The 19,926-nt window shown below is 40.7% G+C and overlaps 1 protein-coding gene across 1 annotated transcript in view; it reads right to left on the reverse strand.

Moving 5' to 3' along the window:
- LOC138246890 (sulfotransferase 1 family member D1-like) overlaps window positions 1-19,926 on the reverse strand; it is a 393,773-nt gene that overhangs the window by 129,213 nt on the left and 244,634 nt on the right. Inside the window, exons 3-4 of the mRNA XM_069201640.1 lie at window positions 3,493-3,590; window positions 3,136-3,262 (exon numbers count right to left, since the gene is read on the reverse strand). Coding sequence (XP_069057741.1) covers window positions 3,136-3,262; window positions 3,493-3,590 — 225 coding nt within the window. The remainder of the gene's footprint in view (window positions 1-3,135; window positions 3,263-3,492; window positions 3,591-19,926) is intronic.

The raw sequence follows: 19,926 nt of genomic DNA on the forward strand, positions 1-19,926 counted from the left end.
GTTTGGAGCCAGGAGTACGTATTTGGATTGGGCAGAAGTTGTGAGCTTCCAAAAAAAAGTGCTTGCCCTCCACACAGTTGTGATCATGTTTTTTATTTATCCAGCTGCCTAAGCTTGAAGTTTCAGGTGTACACACACACATGACATTGTAATTCCAATAAAGTGAGATGGATAACTAGATAATGTATGTTGGTTTTCTCTGGCAGCAACAGATGTGAGAGGAGAGCAGTCATTGACCTACCTGGATTTTTAGGTTTGGCTTGGCAGTGCCACTGTCATCAGACCTTTTAACATACACCAGCATTATTCTACAGTGTTTTGCTTCCACACAAACACATATCTATTTCTGTGCTATTATCTGTAGTGCACACAACATTCCTCCAAAGCCAGACCTATTGGCATTTGCCGATGCTTGTCTTTTGCTTTATGTCTGCCAGCACAAGGATGCTGCACAAAGCCTGCATACCAGTGGAATCTGCTAGGAAGTCTAGTGGAGAGGTCTTGCAGACTAATATAGCCCCAGAGCTGATGGTGTCGCTGGGAATATTTATACATTGAGTTTGTTCCTGGGTCATAAAGGCATGCCAGTGCTTAATTTGTCAAATAATAAGTGCCAGAGCCCAAACTTTGCGGTGAAGCTGCTACTGGTGTTACAGAAGGTTGAAGTGCCGAATACCAAGGTTGAGTAGTCTTGATTCCCCTCATTCATCTTTAATTCCTCACCAGACACTTTCTGCCTCTCGTACTCACCCCTAGGCATTCTTTTTTTGTGTCTGATTTCTACCTTTGTTACTCCTTTTCCATCTTTTTTCCTCTTATTCTCTACCTTTTATTATCTCTTGCTCTGGGCCAACATATGAGGTTTCAAAATAAGTTGTGGTGCCCAAAAATAAATGCCACGGGGCCACCTACAGCCACAGGTTCAAATTAAGCACTGGGCATACTTTCACTACCTGATGGGGCTGACCTTGAATGCGTCACAAGATACATTTGTTGAACTATCTCATTTAACCCCGGATTCTCGGAGTCGTGTTGTTATGTTTATTATACACTGCAAGGGACAAAAAACCCTGGCTTTTGCCTTGCAGTCATGAAAAGTGGTTGTATTACAGACACAAGTCATATGGGGTAGGACTACAAAAGAACCAGTGTATTAGGGGGTCATTATGAGTCTGGCAGCCACTCGACCAATAGACTTGGGGATGGAGGTCGGACTGCCGCCAGTGCAGCCGTCTGAGTGCCACATTACAACCCTGGCGGTCGGCCCACCAGGGAACCGCCAGCTCGCCAGGATCAAAGATCCCGGCGGTCTGGAGGTGGTGGCAGTTCTAATCCTCCAGGGCAAGGCGCTACAAGCAGCGCTGCCCTGGGGATTACAACCCCCTTCTCTGCCAGCAGTTTCATGGGGGTACCACCGCCATGAAAATGCTGGTGGAGAACATGTGCAGGGGACTCCCTTGCCAGCACCATCGCATTTTTCACAGACAATGAACACTGTGAGGGTGCTGGTGCACCATGCAGGGTATATCATTGCCGCCAGCTCGATTACGAGCTGGAGACAATGCTGTAGCCTGTTTCCGGCTAGTCCAGTGGGCAGAAACTTAGGTTCCTGCCTACTGACTTAGTGGGAAACTCTTCTTAAATCCAGCGTGGAGGTCGCCACGTAGGTGGCGGTCACCCTGTCGGGAGTTTGGCAGATGGAGTTTTCCATCCGCCAAACTCAAAATCAGGCCCTAAGTCTAGAAATTTGAATTTGCCAGCTGATCACAGTGTCTCAGGCTTTCTATAGTGAGGAGAGAGGGAAGAGGAGTGTTTATTGAACATACTATTCCAGACATCCCAAACACAATGGTGCTGTTGCTGGGCAGAAGTGGGTTTGGGTATGCAGGAGGCACAGGGTCGTTTCTACAGGTGCTCAAACTGCACATCACAGCTAGAGAGATAGAGGGTCTGTGAGGTGCAGGCCCATGCAGTTACTATGAAAGTGAGAGAGGCTGAACAGACATTACCCTTCTGCTACAATCATTGCATCATTACAGAAAATACCATCAAAGCATTACACAGACTCCAACCAGCAAAATGTATACAGCATACACACACATCATACACAGGCAGGATAAGCGAAGTAGCCAGATAAAGGGGGTCATTACGACTCTGGCAGTCCCTGACCTCCCCGTCGGCGGTGGCAGTAGTACCGCCAACAGGCTGGCGGTGCCAACCAGCCATATTATGACTGTTGTGCATTCGCCACGGTCATACCGCCGGTAGCGCCAGGCTACCACCAGGCAGCAGCCTGGCAGTTGTAATCCACCAGGGCAGCGCTGCAAGCAGCGCTGCCCTGGGGACTATGAGTCCCCATCCACCAGCCTGTCCATGGCGGTAAACACCGCCATGGAAAGACTGGAGGTAAGGGGGACTCGGGGTGCCCCTGGGGACCCCTGCACTGCCCATGCACTTGGCATGGGCAGTGCAGGGGCCCCCAGACACAGCCCCATTGCGCATTTGCGAGATGGGTGATGCTGCACCCTCTGCACATCAACATTGCCACCGGCTTGATTACGAGCTGGCTTCAATGTTGTTGTGACTTTTCCTCTGGGCCAGAGGGCGGAAACGCTGTTTCCGTCCGCTGGCCCAGCGGAAAGGTCATAATCGGGTGCCACACATACCGCCAGCACTAGTGGTACTGTGGCGCCCGTGGCATCGGAGGGCCATAGTGACTGAATAGATTTGACTGAAAGAGTCAGTAGGCCCGTGTCCAAGTCACATCAAAAAATCACCACAGACTTCCATTCTCCCTACAGGTTAGTGAGGGGGCAGTGACTACTACCCACTGTGGGTGGGCGTTCACTTTGTGTGTACCCTAATTAAGTACAGCAGAATATTTTATGTAAGAGCAATGAACAAATATGTAATTCCTCAAAGGGATTGAAGACGTTGAGGACACTAGGGACAAACAAGGCTAGAAAACTGGAAATAGGTAGGAGGACACTTCTACCCAGAGAGTGCAGCAACATTCTTCCTCACAGTGTCAAAGGACAATTATGTGGATTTCATTATGAAAAGTTTATTAGTCACCACTAATTTCTATCAATGTTAGCCAAATGCAAGCTCCATTAGGATGCTGTATAGACTTACTTTTTCCAGCCATGTAACTTTCCAGAAACTCGTCCCAGGTCTTGTATTCTGGGTGTGCCACAGCTATCTTAGTGAAGTAGTAAAAGGAGACTGCCACATCCTTCGCATTGCGTGCAACATAGATGATCTGCAGGAAGCAATAGAGGAAGCAAGTAACATACCTTCATTTTTTATATACTTCGAGGAAATGGCAACACATATCACAGGACTTTCAAGTCCCTACTCAAAGTCCTTCCAGTCGTAAAGGAGGCGGCCTGGTATCCCTTAGTATCCTTAAGGCAGATGCAAAGTTACTCCTAAAGGCTACATGCTCACATTATAATCCATACACCTCTTTAATGCCCCAGTGCCTTATACCTTGCAATTGTTTTTCCATAAGGTCTTGGGAAGCAGCTTGACGGGCAGATGGGTCTTAATCACCCTAGGAGGCGGGGTATTGACCAAGAGCTCAATTCCTATGAAAGAAAAGCAACAGAATTCAAAATAGGTACGTTTGGTAATGTGGATTCCTGCAGGTTACACGTTTTAATCCCAGTGAGATAAAGACTAAAAAAACTAACATTATTGACTTTTATTTAAAAAAATCTGCTTTTCTATCAAATTTGAACTTGTATTACCATCAGGTTTTGCTAGAATGCTAGAATTAAAGAGCTTGGGAAAGAATATGAAGCTTAGCAGCTCAGTGATGATATCAAAGATGAGTTAATATATGATAACCAAAGACACCATTCATGACTTGCCTGTGAGCAACTACATTGTATGATATGGACAGTGGACCCATCAGATATGACCAATAAATAGTTGGATATCACACAGTATTACTCTGAGAAAGACAAAACTACCTAACCGTTTGTACATTTAATATTGGGAGCAAGGGCCGAGATTGTGGTGAGCAGGAAGAATATAGTTCTGGCATAAAATGTACAGGCGGACTCTGTGTACATCAGCGTACAAGGAGATGGTTGATGTCATCTAAAGCTGTGGACCCTTAACACAATGAGAAATGGGTAAAATTTCAGAGTGTGATTGACAGAAATAACATATACAAAAATAAGCACAGTGCACAAATGTGCCACGTTTCTGCAAGATGCATTGAGATGGTTGCATGGGTTTGTGTAAGTTTGAAGTGTGCATCTATGACACATCACGAGCTCTATTGTACATAGGATGCACTGTCCCATTCAATACATCAATAAAGGGCGTAGATGGGGGCAGTGTGGATACTCACCTGCAAAGTGATCAAGATGGTGGTGAATTGAGGATTTGCTGTTTGAAGTCATCCGTCTGCCTTTCACAGCTGTCAGCGATCTGGTCTCATTTTCAATTCAAAGTGGGGCAGGGATGGCCATGCAGGTGGGTGCAGTGAGCAAGCAACTACATGTGCCGTCAAGGGGGGGACACCTTTTCCCTCTTCCAAGGGGCACTGACTGTGCACCACCTCCTACATATGTGGGCCTATGGGAATCTTCTTTGGATTTCGCCTCTGTCTTTAGTGTGCAAAGGAGAAAAGGCACAACAGTTCCTCATCTGCATGGAGCTGACAGCACAGCACTTTGGGATCATGCCAGCACATATTATGCGTGTGAATGATCCTTATTACAGAAATGGCTGCTCATGCGTCTGCAGCCCATACTGTAATACCAAAGTGCTCTGGAGTGCAAAAAGCAGACTCAAAGCCCCTTGCACTCCAGGCTCTACGGGCCTCATTTAGAACTTGGAGGACGAGCTGCTCGATCACAACTGTGATTGGTTTCCTGTCAACCAAAATATAAATCCAATTCTAAAACAATACAACCATAGCACTCCATTAGTTGAGAACATGAAGAAAGGAGTCCAAAATATGTGTCTCTCAGACCGATCCCAATGATTTTGCCAGGTCTTCTTTCATTCAGAAAAATTATGTTTTCAGTTCATGTATCTTCTTTTATTCAGAATAATTATGTTTTCAGTTCAAGTATTTTATATATTTCTTAATTCCAGATGTTTGTAACAAGGACAGCCAACACGTGTTTCGTCATAAATGTGACTTAGTCAAGGCAAAAAACGTTCCAAAAATATGCAGCGGAACTAGTCAAATTTCCGAAACTGGCGCAAAACTGTTCAGCAAATCCGGTCAAAAAGTATTGTGCTCCAAAAAAAGGGATTCAGCCAGTCCAGTGGTCAGCGCGAAGTAAAGTGTGAGAGATATGTCCTCACAAGGGTAAGTTTGTTGATATATCAATTGAGTTCAATTTGCAGGGGCCATGATAAGCCCAGCGCTTGTCTCTGTATTCTTCCATCCGGGGTAGTTGGCTACGTGTTGTAGGAGATACGCATATCAACATACAACAAACCCACCCTTGTCAGGACATATCTCTCACACTTCACACTGACCACTGGACTGGCTGAATCTCATTTTTTTGGAGCACAAAATGTTTTGACCGGATTTGCTGATTTCTTATGATCTTTCACTTTCACTTTCACTTTGACATTTCATGCTTCACCAGTCAGTCTACTGACATTCTGGTATTTCATTATTTTTAATTATTTTTCTACGCTCCATGCAATGATGCTGGTGCTTACTTTAGTACTCAATGCTTAGGGCCTGTAGCGCTATGCTGCCTGCCTTAGATAATTAACTGGATGGTTCAGAAAACTTAGAGGACACATTTCTGAATTATCACCCCTTTTCCTGCCCCTGTCCTGATGCTGTTACTGCTGACTCCCTGATGAAGCTATGCTGTGGTGCTGAACCCTTCAGGATTGGTAATTATATTGATCTGTGCAATGTTATTTGGCTTTTTTTTTGCAGGTACCAGCTGCTACTGTTTTAATTTCTGTTGCTATTTTTTATAATGCCTTAGCTAGATATTTTCCTAAATTAATGTTACTAAAACTTTTGCATGATGCCCAAAATGCTAATGCTAATTTGAGGTTAGTGAGGTGTTTTCTCTATGCTTATGATCTGACATTGTTTTATTACTGAATCAAATGTATTTTATCTCTCTTACACAGATATTCATGTTATTGATTTGTGTTCTAACTATTGAGTTAATTGTTGTATTTTCTCTGTTCAAACTAAGATTTTTCAGGCCAATCCGTCAGCCTGTGAGGCTACTTTATTTGTACCATTTGGTGTTGAGAATAATTTTTGTGACCTTAGCATTGTTAATATAGAGAAATAAATATTTTTATTGATACTCAAATGTGTGGTTATTCGTGGCCAAATGGGTCATGGTGTGTCATATATTGATTCTTTGGTGATTATTATTATTGTTTAATGTTGTTGTTTTATGTGTCAATCATCAATGTGATAATCAATATAATCTAAACAAGTCAAAAGGTTCATCGACCTTATAGCAGCGTCCAATCACTCACTATTATGAAATGGATAAGACAAGGATCTGCGCGCTGCAACAATTTTCGTAGCCAGAATTTGATGGTTATGTCTCTTCGGATTATTGATTGTTAATTATTGATTGTTATTGATTATTGATTTTTGATTGAGATTTACTGATTTTTTTAAATTGATGAAAAATATGGAGAAGATTTGTCCCTAAACACCCAAGGTGACTGTCCCTGGTCATTGTGGTCTACCTATATTGATGGGGAATGTTCTCAGCGTTCTGTTGTTAGATTGAATGAAGTAGAATATGCACTTGCACAGCTTTAGCTAATTTCTTTGCAGGTGATTGAGTTTTTTGTGAGATTTTAGGGGAGTTGGCTTACTCCAAATGCTGTTGAAGAAGGGGTTTGTGTGTTTCAAAGTGTGAGAGTAGGGAAGCTGGCGAACCTCACGTGTGTGGCACTTGCTGCTCAAAAAACTGTCCATATGGTTCTTGGTATACGGACCTTGAGGTAGGTCTAAGACTCCGGAGTATATTAAAAGTGTATTGAGACACTTGGTTTTTGTTGTAATTTTTCTGTTTAGTAGGCGAATCGGGCGTGGTTGGCAAGTCAAGTTTGTGAGTCAAGTTGAGTGCAAGGTTTTTTTTTTTACTGAGATTTGGCGAGTCCTATGTGCACCAGGACAGTATCCATTGATCGGTTGAGAGTAAAATTTGCAGGTCAAATTTTTCTTGCGAATCTGGGGAACTGAGAAAGAAGAATAGTTGCTAGAGCGAAAAGCCATCAGTAAAAATCTGTAATGTTCCTGAAGCGATTGAATTACCCTACCTGTAGAAAATAGACAAATGTATTTTCTGGATTTGATGAAGTGCTAGCAATAATATTTAGGAGGACAAGCCGCAAGACTTTGTCAACCGCTGTGTGTAAGTGTGCTATCATTTTATGCTGCACTGACATAGCTTGGTTAGTAAGAAGGGTCGTGAACAGATTGGTGGACAACTGTGAAGCGCAATTGGTTGAGAAGGGAGACAAAGAGGATTGTGGGATTAAAAGTCTCTTCCTGATTATTGATTTTTTACATAACATTGTAAAAATTTAGTTTTTCAAAGCTTTAAAAAGTGCTCTTGGAGGAGAGGAATATATTCCAGCAAGGGTAGGAGAAATGTGTCCGCCAGAAGGTACTCCAGCATATATTGTAATTGAAGAGAAAGATACTGGAGCATGCCTATGGTTAAAACATTGGTGCAACATCACAAGAAAAGAAGGGAGCTTAGCGTTTTCTGAAAACTGGACATTTAATTTGAGAATATTAGAAAATTTGAGTCAAGTGATGTATGGTCTAAAACCTCTACCAAGACCAGCTCAGTTTGAGGCATTAGCAATCTGGGAGCTAGTAGCCAGACATTGAAATTTGAGAGAAAAATGAGAAGAGCAGAGAAGTCACTAGCAGAAGCTAGATGGGACAATGACCAGAAGCAGTAGAGACTCAGGGGGTCATTCTGACCCTGGCGGTCATTGACCGCCAGGGTCAACGACCACGAGAGCACCACCAACAGGCTGGCGGTGCTCTCAAGGGCATTCTGACCGCGGCGGTTTGGCCGCGGTCAGAAAGGGAAAACCGGCGGTCTCCCGCCGGTTTTCCGCTGCCCTCAGGAATCCTCCATGGCGCCATGGGGATTCCGACACCCCATACTGCCATCCTGTTCATCAGCCTAGCTGATGAAGGGTGATACCCTGAAACCAGTCCCAGGATGCTTGTTTCCGGCCCAGGGAGGACCTGGCTTGGCAGTTCGGACTGGACTGTTACCATGAGGGACTGGGCCAAGACTGATTTGCATATGGCTGGGTCCAAACTGGGGTGGCATGGTGAGCAAAAGAACGATGGATTAAGCCCAGATCTGTGACTTGGGGTGAGTGTTTGCATTGTTCAGCACTCCGTCCATCATCCTTTTGTTTTGCTAAGGGAATTATATTAACTACATTAGGCTTTCAATGGAAGCGAGTGAACTTGTTGAGGGAACCATGGATGTAAATAAGTTAGAGTCCTACACTGAAGAAGGATTGAGATACGTGTGCCCAAAGATTACAAAATAAGCAGGTGAGATACATCAACAGCTGATGTAGCAGACAAACATGGGATAGATTTACCAAAAATGAAACATTTGAAAAGAAGTTATAGGTTAGATTTTGATGCAAAAGATTTTGGACACATGAGAACTGCAGGGATGAAAACACACCTTAGGGAGTTGCTTCAAGGCATCCAGATATGGAAAGCATTAGACAAATGGGAAGGCAGATGGGTGAAGAAAAGAGACAAGCTGAAAAAAGGTACTGATAATTCTTCTACAGAAGCACTGCAGGATAGGGAAGCAGTAAAAGATTTACCAAAGAGAGAAATTCCAGGAGGGGATTTTGTACATGTCCCTTGGAGCAGAAGTGACAGTTTGTCATTTACAAATGATTACCCCAGGTTGAGGGAGAGACCAGTTGAATGGTACCAGCAGACAGATAGGTTTGTGAAACTTGCAGAATGCCTGTGGGAGGATATGAACATTCTTTTAGAGATAGTTGTTCCAGCATATTTATGGATTGAATTCAAGAGGAGTGTAGATTGGCCAACAAATGAGCCAAGCCACCAAGAGATCCAGCAACAGGTGCACCATCAGCTGAAGTAATGAAATATTACCCTAATGTCATTTAATTTCTGAAAAAAAGAATTTCTCCCAAAAACATTGATTGGCAACGCATAGATAGGACAGCTCAGGAGGCAAAAGAATCAATTCATGCATACTATGAGAGGTTGTTAAAAGCATTTAAACTTTACAGTGGTACAGAAACAATTGAGCCAAAAGACATGATTCATTTTGTGTTCAGATTTGTTGAGGGACTCAGACCAGAATTTAGTCAGATGATTAAGAGTCATTTGATTTGCTGGAAAGCCAAACTGATTGATGAGGTGCTTCATTATGCAAAATATTGCAGTGATGAGATTGAATTGAAACAGAAAAAGTTGAGGGAGAAAGCAATGGTGATTCAGGTTAAGGTGGCACAGATAGAGATTCAGGGAAGTTTCCAACCTCAGCACCAACAGCGAAGTGGTATGTTTCATAATCAAGGTACATTTCAGAATGGAGGCAGAGGTAGAGGTTGTGGTGGAATGGAAAGTGTTAATCATGGTTTGGATTTGAATACAGTAATGATTCAAGGAGAGCAGCAAGAAAAGAGAATGTTACCTTGTCATGCTTGTGGGGGAATAGGGCATTGGAAACGTCAGTGTCCTATGGTAAATCAGGGAGGTATGATTCAGTAAGCAAATGATGTCAATTAATTTCAAAATGTGAGAGGACCAAGAATGAGAGGTCAAATTCAAAATTTCCAGAATACTGTAAACCCAATGCAAGGTTTTCAACCCATGCAGCCCTTTCAAAATGTACAGCCTTTACAAATGTGAATGTCCCAGTTACAGTAGATGCAGCCACAGTGGCAGATGGTGCCTCCACAGCAAATTCAAATGCAGAGACAACAGATTCAGATACCTCAAGCCCCTACAGATCAGCCACAGGTGATGCTTTCTCTGATGGTCACAGGTCCAAGTGTGAATCAGAGTAACAATACAGTACACCAATTTCCATTACACAGTGAGGATGGAATAACCGATAAATGGATATCTGAGAATTCAGATGAAGAAGAATGTGTGATGGCAGCTTCTTTAGAAGTGGATCAGAAAGGTCCTTATGTTAAAGGAAAGGTGAACGGTTACAGAGTTTCATTTTTGGTTGACACTGGAGCTACACGTTCAACAGTGAGATCTGCAGACGTTCCAGATTTTTCTTTGTCAGGAAAGAAAGTTCAGAATGTGAGGGTTGCTAATCAATATTTGACAAAACCAATTACAGAACCAGTTTTGGTTAAGATTGGCAATTTTAAAGGTTTGCACAAGTTTGTGGTTTGTGATTCAAGTCCAGTGTCCTTACTAGGAAGGGATTTATTGTGCAAAACAAGATGTTGCATTTCCTATTCAGATGAGGGAATTGAAATTCAAACAAACAGTGATGATGAAGAAGACCCAACACGTACTGTTAACAATAAGTCAGTGTCTGAAGAATTTTCTTTGATAAGTTTTGATAAGCCAGTGAAGGAGGAAGCTCCTTTGATTAGTTTCTTTCCAGTATTTTCAGTGAAAGATCTTCCTGATGACTTACAGAAATGTTTTAAGACTGAAGTTTGGGATCTTTCAGGAAAAGATATTGGATTGATAAAACGAGTAGAACCAGTTAGAGTTGTAGTGAAGCCCAATGTAGTTTTTCCACAGACTCCACAATACCCGATGGCAAAAAATATAATTGAGGGAGTAAGACCATTGACAGGAGAGTTTGTGGAAATAGGAATTCTGAGAGAAGTTTTGAGCAGCCCATGTAATTCACCCATAATGGGACTACGCAAGCCTTGTGGAAAAATTTGACTTGTGCAAGATCTGACAAAAATAAATGACATAGTGATCAAGTGCTGCCCATTTGTGCCAAATCCGGCTGTGATTATGTTTCAGATCCCATGTGATGCTGAATGGTTCACTGTGGTAGACTTATGTCAAGGATTCTTTTCTGTGCCTCTTCATGAGTACAGCAGATATCTCTTTTGTTTCAAATTCCTGAACAAAGTCTATTGTTAGTGTAGAATTCCACAAGGGTTCTCAGAGTCACCATCCATTTTCAACCAGATCTTGAAAAATAATTTGGAATCATTAGTGATGCTTTATCAGTCAACATTGGTGCAGTACATTGATGATCTGTTAACTACATCCAAAATAAAAGAAGGGTGAAAATATGATACGATGCATTGTTGATTTTCCAGTGAGAAAATTGACATAAAGTGTCCCCTGCTAAATTGCAGTACTGTTAGAAAGAGGTGAAATACTTGGATCATTTGATTGAGAAAGGAGCTAGGAAGATTTCTAGAGAAAGATTTGCAACTATATTGCAAATGCCAGCACCAATTACTCAAAAAGATGTGAGGATGTTCTTGGGAATAGTGGGTTACTGCCGCCAATGGATCCCGAATATTTCAGTTCTTTCAAAGCCCTTACAGAAGCTGACTCATGAGGATGTTTTAGATCCTATAGTGCTGAATAAGGATTATATGAAAGCATTTACTGATTTGAAAGAGAGTGTGTGTCAAGCTCCGGCTTTGGGTATGCCTGACTACACTCAATATTTTCTGTTGTTTTGTCATGAACGTGAAGCATGTTCTTTGTCTGTTTTGACTCAGACTCATGGTGGTGTGAATCGCCCAGTGGCGTATTTTTCAGCCACTTTGGACCGATCGCAGCAGCTTTACCTGGTTGTTTGCGGGCTGTTGCAGCAGTTGAGCAGAGCCTCGCTCAGAGCGAGAGTATAGTGATGGGCCATCCCCTTACTATAATGGTTCCCCATTCTATTGAGATTTTGCTTAGCAGGTCTAAAACACAGTATCTAACCAGCTCAAGGCTGACCAGATATGAGACAGTAATCTTGGGGTCTCCAAATGTTAGCATCAAGAGATGTACAGTGCTTAACCCGCCAACTTTACTTCCAAATGAGGAAGCAAACATTGATAAATTGGATGATACTGAACATTATTGCCTGGAAATTACAGAGTTGTGCACAAAACCCAGAGCAGATATTAGAGATACTTGCTTGGAAGAAAATGACCAAATAATCTTTGTCAGGGTCCTGCCTGAGAGGTATTGTGGGCACACTAAGAGCAGGATATGCAGTATGTACGATCACTGGCATACTTGAAGCTTCATGGCTTCAAGGAGTGTTTTTTGCACAAGTGGCGGAACTCGTGGCTCTTACTAGAGCATGCCATATTTCAATTCAATTGAAAGTGACTATTTAAACAGATAGTCAATATGGATTTGGCATTGGGCATGCATTTGACCAATTGTGGTCACAGAGAGGTTTCCTGACGTCTTCTAGTTCACCAATAAGAAATGGTGAAAGAATTAATGATTTGTTAAAAAGCAATTCAAATGCCTGAAAAGACTGCTGTGATAAAATGCGGTGCACATCAGAGATCGCAAGATTACTTGTCATTGGGAAATGCATATGTGGATCAAATTGTGAAGTCTTGCACATTGAACGGCATACCCTTCAAAGGAGAATGGGATTGTTACTGAAGATGATGAAATTATATGATGCATGTCATTTATAATTTGGAGGAGTTAAAAATTCTCCAAGACAATATTGGGAAAGATGAGCATAGAGACTGGGGTAAGATGAAGTGTTTCCAAAGAAATGATGACATCTGGGTATCAGGAGAAGGAAAAGTAATATTGCCACATAGTTTGATGACTCAGATGGCCAGATTATATCATGGTCAAGCTCATGTGGGGAGAGATGCCATGGTTAGGCTATTTAAACAATATTGGTTCAATCCAAAATTTAGACAAGTTGCTGAAGCAGTTTACCACAGATGTGTTATCTGCCAGCAGATGAATGTGGGCAAAAGAACCGTTGTCAACATGGGACATTTAGGCATGGCTGGAGGACTATTTAGCAGAATGCTGGATTTCATTGAGATGCCTGCATGTGCTGGTTTGAAATATGTGTTGGTGATTGTGTGCATTTTCAGTCATTGGACTGAGGCTTACCCTACAAGGAGAAATGATAGTCTCACAATACCAAAGTTACTGCTTAGGGAGTTAATTCCACGTTTTGGTTTTCCGGTCTCTTTAGAATCAGATAGAGAAAGTCACTTAAACAATGAGGTGATTTAGTTGCTATGTTCATCCTTAAACAGTGAGCAGAAGCAGCATTGTAGCTACCGCCCAGAAGCCTCAGGGCTTGTAGAACAAATGAATGGCACTTTGAAGTCGAGATTGGCAAAAATGTGTGCATCCACAAATCTGAAATGGCCAGATGCTTTGCCGTTGGTTCTAATGTCAATGAGAAGTACTTCTGATACAAAAAAAGGACTGTCGTCCCATGAAATCCTCATGGGAAGGACCATGAGATTGCGAGCTGTACCTGCAAATGCTCTTGTGAACATTACAGATGATATGGTATTGGTCTACTGCAAAGGTCTAGCTGATGTGGTTCGCTCTTTCTCTCATCAGGTGGAAGCTACCACACTGCAACCGTCTCAAGAGCAAGGACACAACCTGAAGGCGGGTAATTGGATTGTGATCAGGAAGCATGTGAGAAAATCGTGTTCGGAGCCTCGGTGGAAGGGCCCTCACCAGGTGATATTGATCACTACTATAGCTGTGAAGTGTGCAGGACTTCCGAACTGGATTCACGCGAGCCATACTAGGAAGGTGAACACTCCAACAGAAGAAGAAGAAGAGCTTTTGTGATTACCACCACCTGAACATATCCCAGAACAAGACAGGAGAACAAACAAGTTAGAGACAGTGCCTGAACAGGCTCCAGTTGACTTGCCCCTCCTGTGAAGGAATTCTGGAAGATGAGGATGAAATGTCATCAACGTCTTCAAATGAAACAGTAAAAGAACCATTCCAGAGAGAGCAAGAAAGGGAACCGGTCCAGAGAAGACCTGCTCAGAGGAGGGTGTCCTCAGAAGCAGATGGTCTGATAGGCAAGACTGAACAAGTGACTGACCCCAGTGGGAACGGAGTTGAGGAAGATCTAAGCCAAACAGATTTGACTGCTCCTGAACCGGTTGCAGGAATGTTAAAGGAGAAGAACTCAAGTCAAATACTGAAAAGAGCATTAACACGAAAATCTCTGAAAGGTGATAACTGTCCAGAAACAAATTCAAAGTTAAATTGGACAAATCTGGTGCAACCAATACAGGAAGAAGTCGATAACACCAGAAGTGAAGATCTGAGTGATGGTGAATCAATTGATGTCAAAATTCAAATCAAAGATACTCTAGTCCTAAATGGGCATGTGCAACTACCAATGAATGTCAAGAAGAATTTTTGAATTTTTGTTTTGACAGAGACATTCCAGGTTTATATTTTGGCACATGAAGAAACCTGATGGAAATGTATTGGTAAAAATAGAAAATGTGAAAGCTAAATGAAAGAGACTTTGTTGAGAAGAAAATATTTTTGAGAGACTTTGATAACCTGATTTAGACAAGCTGCTAAACTGATTTTAACAACTTTATTGATTTTTGACAAAAGGGACCTGTGTGAATGAAGCTGTGGGCATTATTGAAAAACAAAAATAAAGAGGGATTGAAATTGAAGACTGAAGATTGAAAATTCTTGCAAATATTTGAAAAAAACTTTTTTTTTTTGCTGCATAGCCATATTTTTGTATCTGTTTTTACTTTCTGATTCTTTACAGACCATGGTTAGCCAAAACCAGCAGAATTCAAAAAATAGATGCTGTAAATACATGGGTATTGGTTTGGTGATTGTTTGAGCAATTGTATGTTTGGTATTGAATGTGGGTGTGGTTGTCTTTGATAAGAATGGGACCAACCATACCATAGCTATAGAAACAATGTCTTCAGAATTAGTGCCTACTCTTTCAGCAATAGCTAGATTTAAAATAGATGAGAAATACTTGCATTCACAGGGAGAACTTTCTTCTAATGTCCTCTGTCGCTTATTGTGTGAGTATGTTGATTTAATGGATGCAAGAGATTGTTATGTTTGCCCACAGATTCCAGCCTCTGTTGAGGAGGGTATTGCCTATCATAGTTTACCGCTTACTTACGGCATAAGTTGTAGTCTTTTGCTAACACAATTCTATAACCAGGAGTAGATCCTGTATTTCTACTCTAATATAGATATGGTGTGTTCCATTGTTCCTATCATTAGGGATCTCAATAAGATATCTAAGGATAATAACATAGAACCTACATTAAAGTTTGGAACTGCTTTCACACACAGGAACAATTCGACCTGTTTGCTTTCATCTTTAGAAAGGAGCTTTTTAGATTACACAGATGATAGGAGAAGGGCGATCAAGGCTAAAATAGATAAGGGATTCGTTTTACATAGTCCTGGCACTGACTATGCAAACACTGACATTACTAAATAAGGGAGACTAACTTTAGATGTGCAGCATATAGGAAAGCTTTGTATATAAAGACCACAATCTAGGGTAGATAAAATATTTGTGGGAACTAATGAATGTAGACATGTGTTTTTGATTGAGAATAAGTGGACATTTATGTTAAATGGTCAAGACCCACCTGGGCCTGGGGTCTATTACATCTGTGGGAAAAATGCATATTACTGTCTTCCTAGAGGATGGTATGGCACATGATATTTGGCAATAGTCTTCCCGAAAATGTACCAACTTGATGACTTGAGTAAATTTCCTAAAATGACTAAACTACAACGAAAGAGACAAAAGCGAGAATCAGTTTCTAGCATTGTTGGAGACATATTTGGAGCAATAATTCCTTCAGTGGGAGTTGTTCAGAATTATATTAACATTCGACAGTTGTCTACAGTTGTGGATAACATGCTGACAAGATATTCAGGAGCTATTATCCTTTTGGATACAGAAATGGCTGTGGTAAGAGCTATGTCTCTTCAAAGCCGGCTCGCATTAGACATTCTTTTAGCAAAGTAGGGCGGAGTTTGTAAATTACTAGGCCTGCATCATTGGTGTACCTTCATACCAGACAAGAGGCTTGATTGACAATTTAACAAAAGATGAAACTAAATTAAAAGAACTAACAGAGCTCACTGTTTGGGAAAGGGCTGGCAAAGGAATGACTGCTGTGGAAAACTGGATTGGCAAACTGGGAAAAGGACTGGTAATGAATATAATACAAGGAGTTTCAATTATTGTGATTTGTCTATTTGGTATATGGGAATATGCAAATTCTACAAAGTGATCAAAAGAAGAAGATTTGAAAAGAATCACAAGAGGGTAGAATTTCAATTGGAAAGATTATATGGGAATAACTCAAAGAAGATTTTTTTAAATAAAAATGTGAGATAACATTTTAGAAAATCAGTACAATTAAATAAATAGACTTATTTGGGATGTAAGTGTGATGACATATATAGTCATCAGAGGAGGGATTGTGAGAGCAGACATTTTGACATGGAATAATTATTTTTATGTAATCATACTTATGCACTAACATGAGAAATGCTTCAAATGAAAAATAAATGTTAACATGACAAGTGTGCCTACTTAGTGGCCGCCATAGAGTGAAAGGCCTGCACATGGCTTTTTTTAATGTGTTAACTCAGCGACGAAAGGAAAATATTCTGTCTCTTTAAGAACATGTTCTTTGCAAAAATAAATGCTGAAATAATAGGAGTAATTTTGGGATTTTCTGTGGTGCCTTTTGGCAGAGCAGGGCCAGGGCTAATGTTGAATGTCTGCCAAATTTACAGAAAGCACTTGTTCTCTGCTGTGTGTCAAGCAAGCAAGGTCACAGCATGGAGTTAATTGTCTGCCAAGCTGAGCTAAGGTATCAACTGCCACAAAACATTTTCGTAGAAGTACAAGCTTCTTTTGTCTTGATCGTGAGTTAATTCTGTGTTTGTACTAATGGTATGTGTTTCTCTCGAGGGGAAGATCTGATTTGGAAATATGTTTCTACTTCTTCCTGACTATCGTCCGGCATCAAGTGCATTCTTTAATGTGTTGAACAAAGACCTTTACTAAACAGTGCGGAAAAGACATCAGATATAATAATTAATATTATTTGGGCCTACACAAAAGGGAAGAGGCAGAAAAATACAGATAATTTAGGTTAATATTGTGATATTTTCTGATGAGCTAATTTATGGTGATTGGATGATTTATGCACATATGATGTTTTCAGCCAATCACAGAAGTTTAGCAAGTTGAATTTAATGTTTGAGAATCAGACATTGTGGGTTCATTGCTTCTTGGTTTCCAGAGACTTCTCTTGCCATTTCTTATGTTGTGTCACTTTGACATTCCATGCTTCACTAGTCAGTCTACTGACATTCTGGTATTTCATTATTTTGAATTATTTTTCTATGCTTCATGCAATGATCAAGCACTCAGTGCTTACAGCCTGTAGTGCTATGCAGCCTGCCTTAGATAATTAACTTGAGGGTTCAGATAAAGTGGAGTCCACATTTCTGAATTATCACCCCTTTCCCTGCCCCTGTCCTGATGCTGTTACTGCTGACCCCCTGATGAAGCTATGCCATGGTGCTGAATCCTTTACGATTGGTAATTATATTGATCTGTGCAATGTTATTTGGCGGCTTTTGTTTTGCAGGTACCAGCTGCAACTGTTTTAATTTCTGCTTCTATTTTTCGAAGTGCCTTAGCTAGATGTTTTTCTAAATTAATGTTACAAAAACGTTTGCATGATGCCCAACATGGTATTGCTAATTTGAGGTTAGTGAGGTGTATTTTATCTCTCTTACACATATATTCATGTTATTGATTTGTATTCTAACTATTGAGTTCATAGTTTTATTTTCTCCGTTTAAACTGAGATTTTTCAGGCCAATCCGTCAGCATGTCATGCTACTTTATTTGTACCATGTGGTGTTGAGAATAATTTTTCTGACCTTAGCATTGTTAAGATAGGGAAATAAGTATTTTATTTGATACTAAAAGGTGTGGTTATTCGTGGCCAAATGGGTCATGGTGTGTCATATATTGATTCTTTGGTGATTATTAATATTGTTTAATGTTGTTGTTTTATGTGTCAATAATCAATGTGATAATCAATATAATCTAAATGCGTCAAAAGGTTCACTGACCTTATAGTAGCGTCCAATCACTCACTATTATGAAATAGATGAGACAAGGATCTGCGTGCTGCAGCACAGACAAAGTGACCATTGAGTCTGAGATATCAAATGTTTGTGGACACAGTTAGAATAGCAGGAATTGTAAATCCATATATCACCAAAGTTTTAGTAAGAGATTCTATTATTAGCCAAGGGGATATTTCAATTATGCTGGTGCAATTTGTGTGATTTACGGCATTTTGAGTGATGCTTTTTATGAAAAATCGAATATGATTATCTTGTTACACCACTAGGCTTAATTGGGGGTTACTCTGGTAAAAATCCTACTGCATGAGCACAGAACAAAGCAAATGGACAGAACACAAGTGGCTCTTGTTCTTGCCTGTTTTGTGTTTTTGCACTTTTTTTTAGCGTAAATTACATCTTTGCATTCAAAATGGATGCGAGGATAAATTTTGCACTAAAATATACTGCAAAATGCCAGATTTGCATTTCACACAATTTACCAAAATGTCACATAATTATGCTGTAGAACATTCCGCAAATTTCACACAGCCCATTTATCATGCCAGGCAATCACTTATTAATGTTGAAAATGTGAAAAGATGAATCAGATCTCCGTGAATTTTGACTTGAGACTTGCAGGTTGCTGCCGGCCCTCTGCAGTGTGTGCATTAGAAACCACTGATCTTCCTTTCTCACACCTACTCACACACCTGCCACCCTGCACCCCCGCCTGAGCAGAAACTCTTGCTCCCATTAATCACCAGCTCAAAGCAAGAGGTAAGTGGGAATGTTAAACCCCAATGAATAGGGAATTTCATGCAGTTTTACGCCTGGTAAAACTGGGCCAGCACAGTTAAGGCATAATTGCAAGGGCCAGCAAAATGAAACCACATAGTATTGGTAATTATAGGTGCAGAGTTTACACCGTGCCAATAATGTGCACCTCAAAATGAGGGCCATTGAGATAAAGGGGATGCCAACGCTATAGGAAATGCCTAGGTTTTCTTAAAGAAAAAAATGTTGATCTCAGCAGATCCTTTTCAAACGTTTATTAATGAACATTTCACGACTTTGTCTTGCATGGACACATGGAAACCTCATTTTATAGGCAGGATCCTTTTTATCCTCCAGATTAAGAAAAACATATAACAATGTTACCAGCAAATGCTGTACAGTACATTGCAGGAAAGATTCTTGCATACACACACACACCTTGTAGGAAAAGATTTTCAGTTTTTGGGTTCACTTTATCTTCATACTTTATGGATTCTGGGATCACTCTTTCCAGCATGCAACCATACTGTAGAACAGTATTGTTAATTACACATATTTGTAATGCATATCTCCCTAGGAGCACTTCATAGTACAAGACATCAGATCCTAAAATGAAATCCAAATATTTTGGGATTCTTCTTAACTCAGAGTGCTCTCTTGTGATAACTGCAGTTTTAAGAACAGTGTCCAGGATGTAAACATACATTTGTATGAGTAGTGGAACAAATAATTTTCATGACTGCAGTTTTAAGAACAGTGTCCAGGATGTAAACATACATTTGTATGAGTAGTGGAACAAATAATTTTCATGACAACAAATAATTATTTCCCCCCTCTTTAAATTGTGCTAAAATATATAAGTTATTCATTACCTGCACAATAAAGTTCATTGATTTTGAAATATTTTTACAACCTAAGCACCATTCTCACCTTGTTAATGCCGAAAACAGCAATTCACGGCTGAAAATCACAACATGTTTCAAGCTCTTGGCAGAGCTCCATCATTATCAGAATTAGTC

This window comes from Pleurodeles waltl, chromosome 7 (genome assembly GCF_031143425.1).
Source record: "Pleurodeles waltl isolate 20211129_DDA chromosome 7, aPleWal1.hap1.20221129, whole genome shotgun sequence".
NCBI classification, from domain to species: Eukaryota; Metazoa; Chordata; class Amphibia; order Caudata; family Salamandridae; genus Pleurodeles; species Pleurodeles waltl.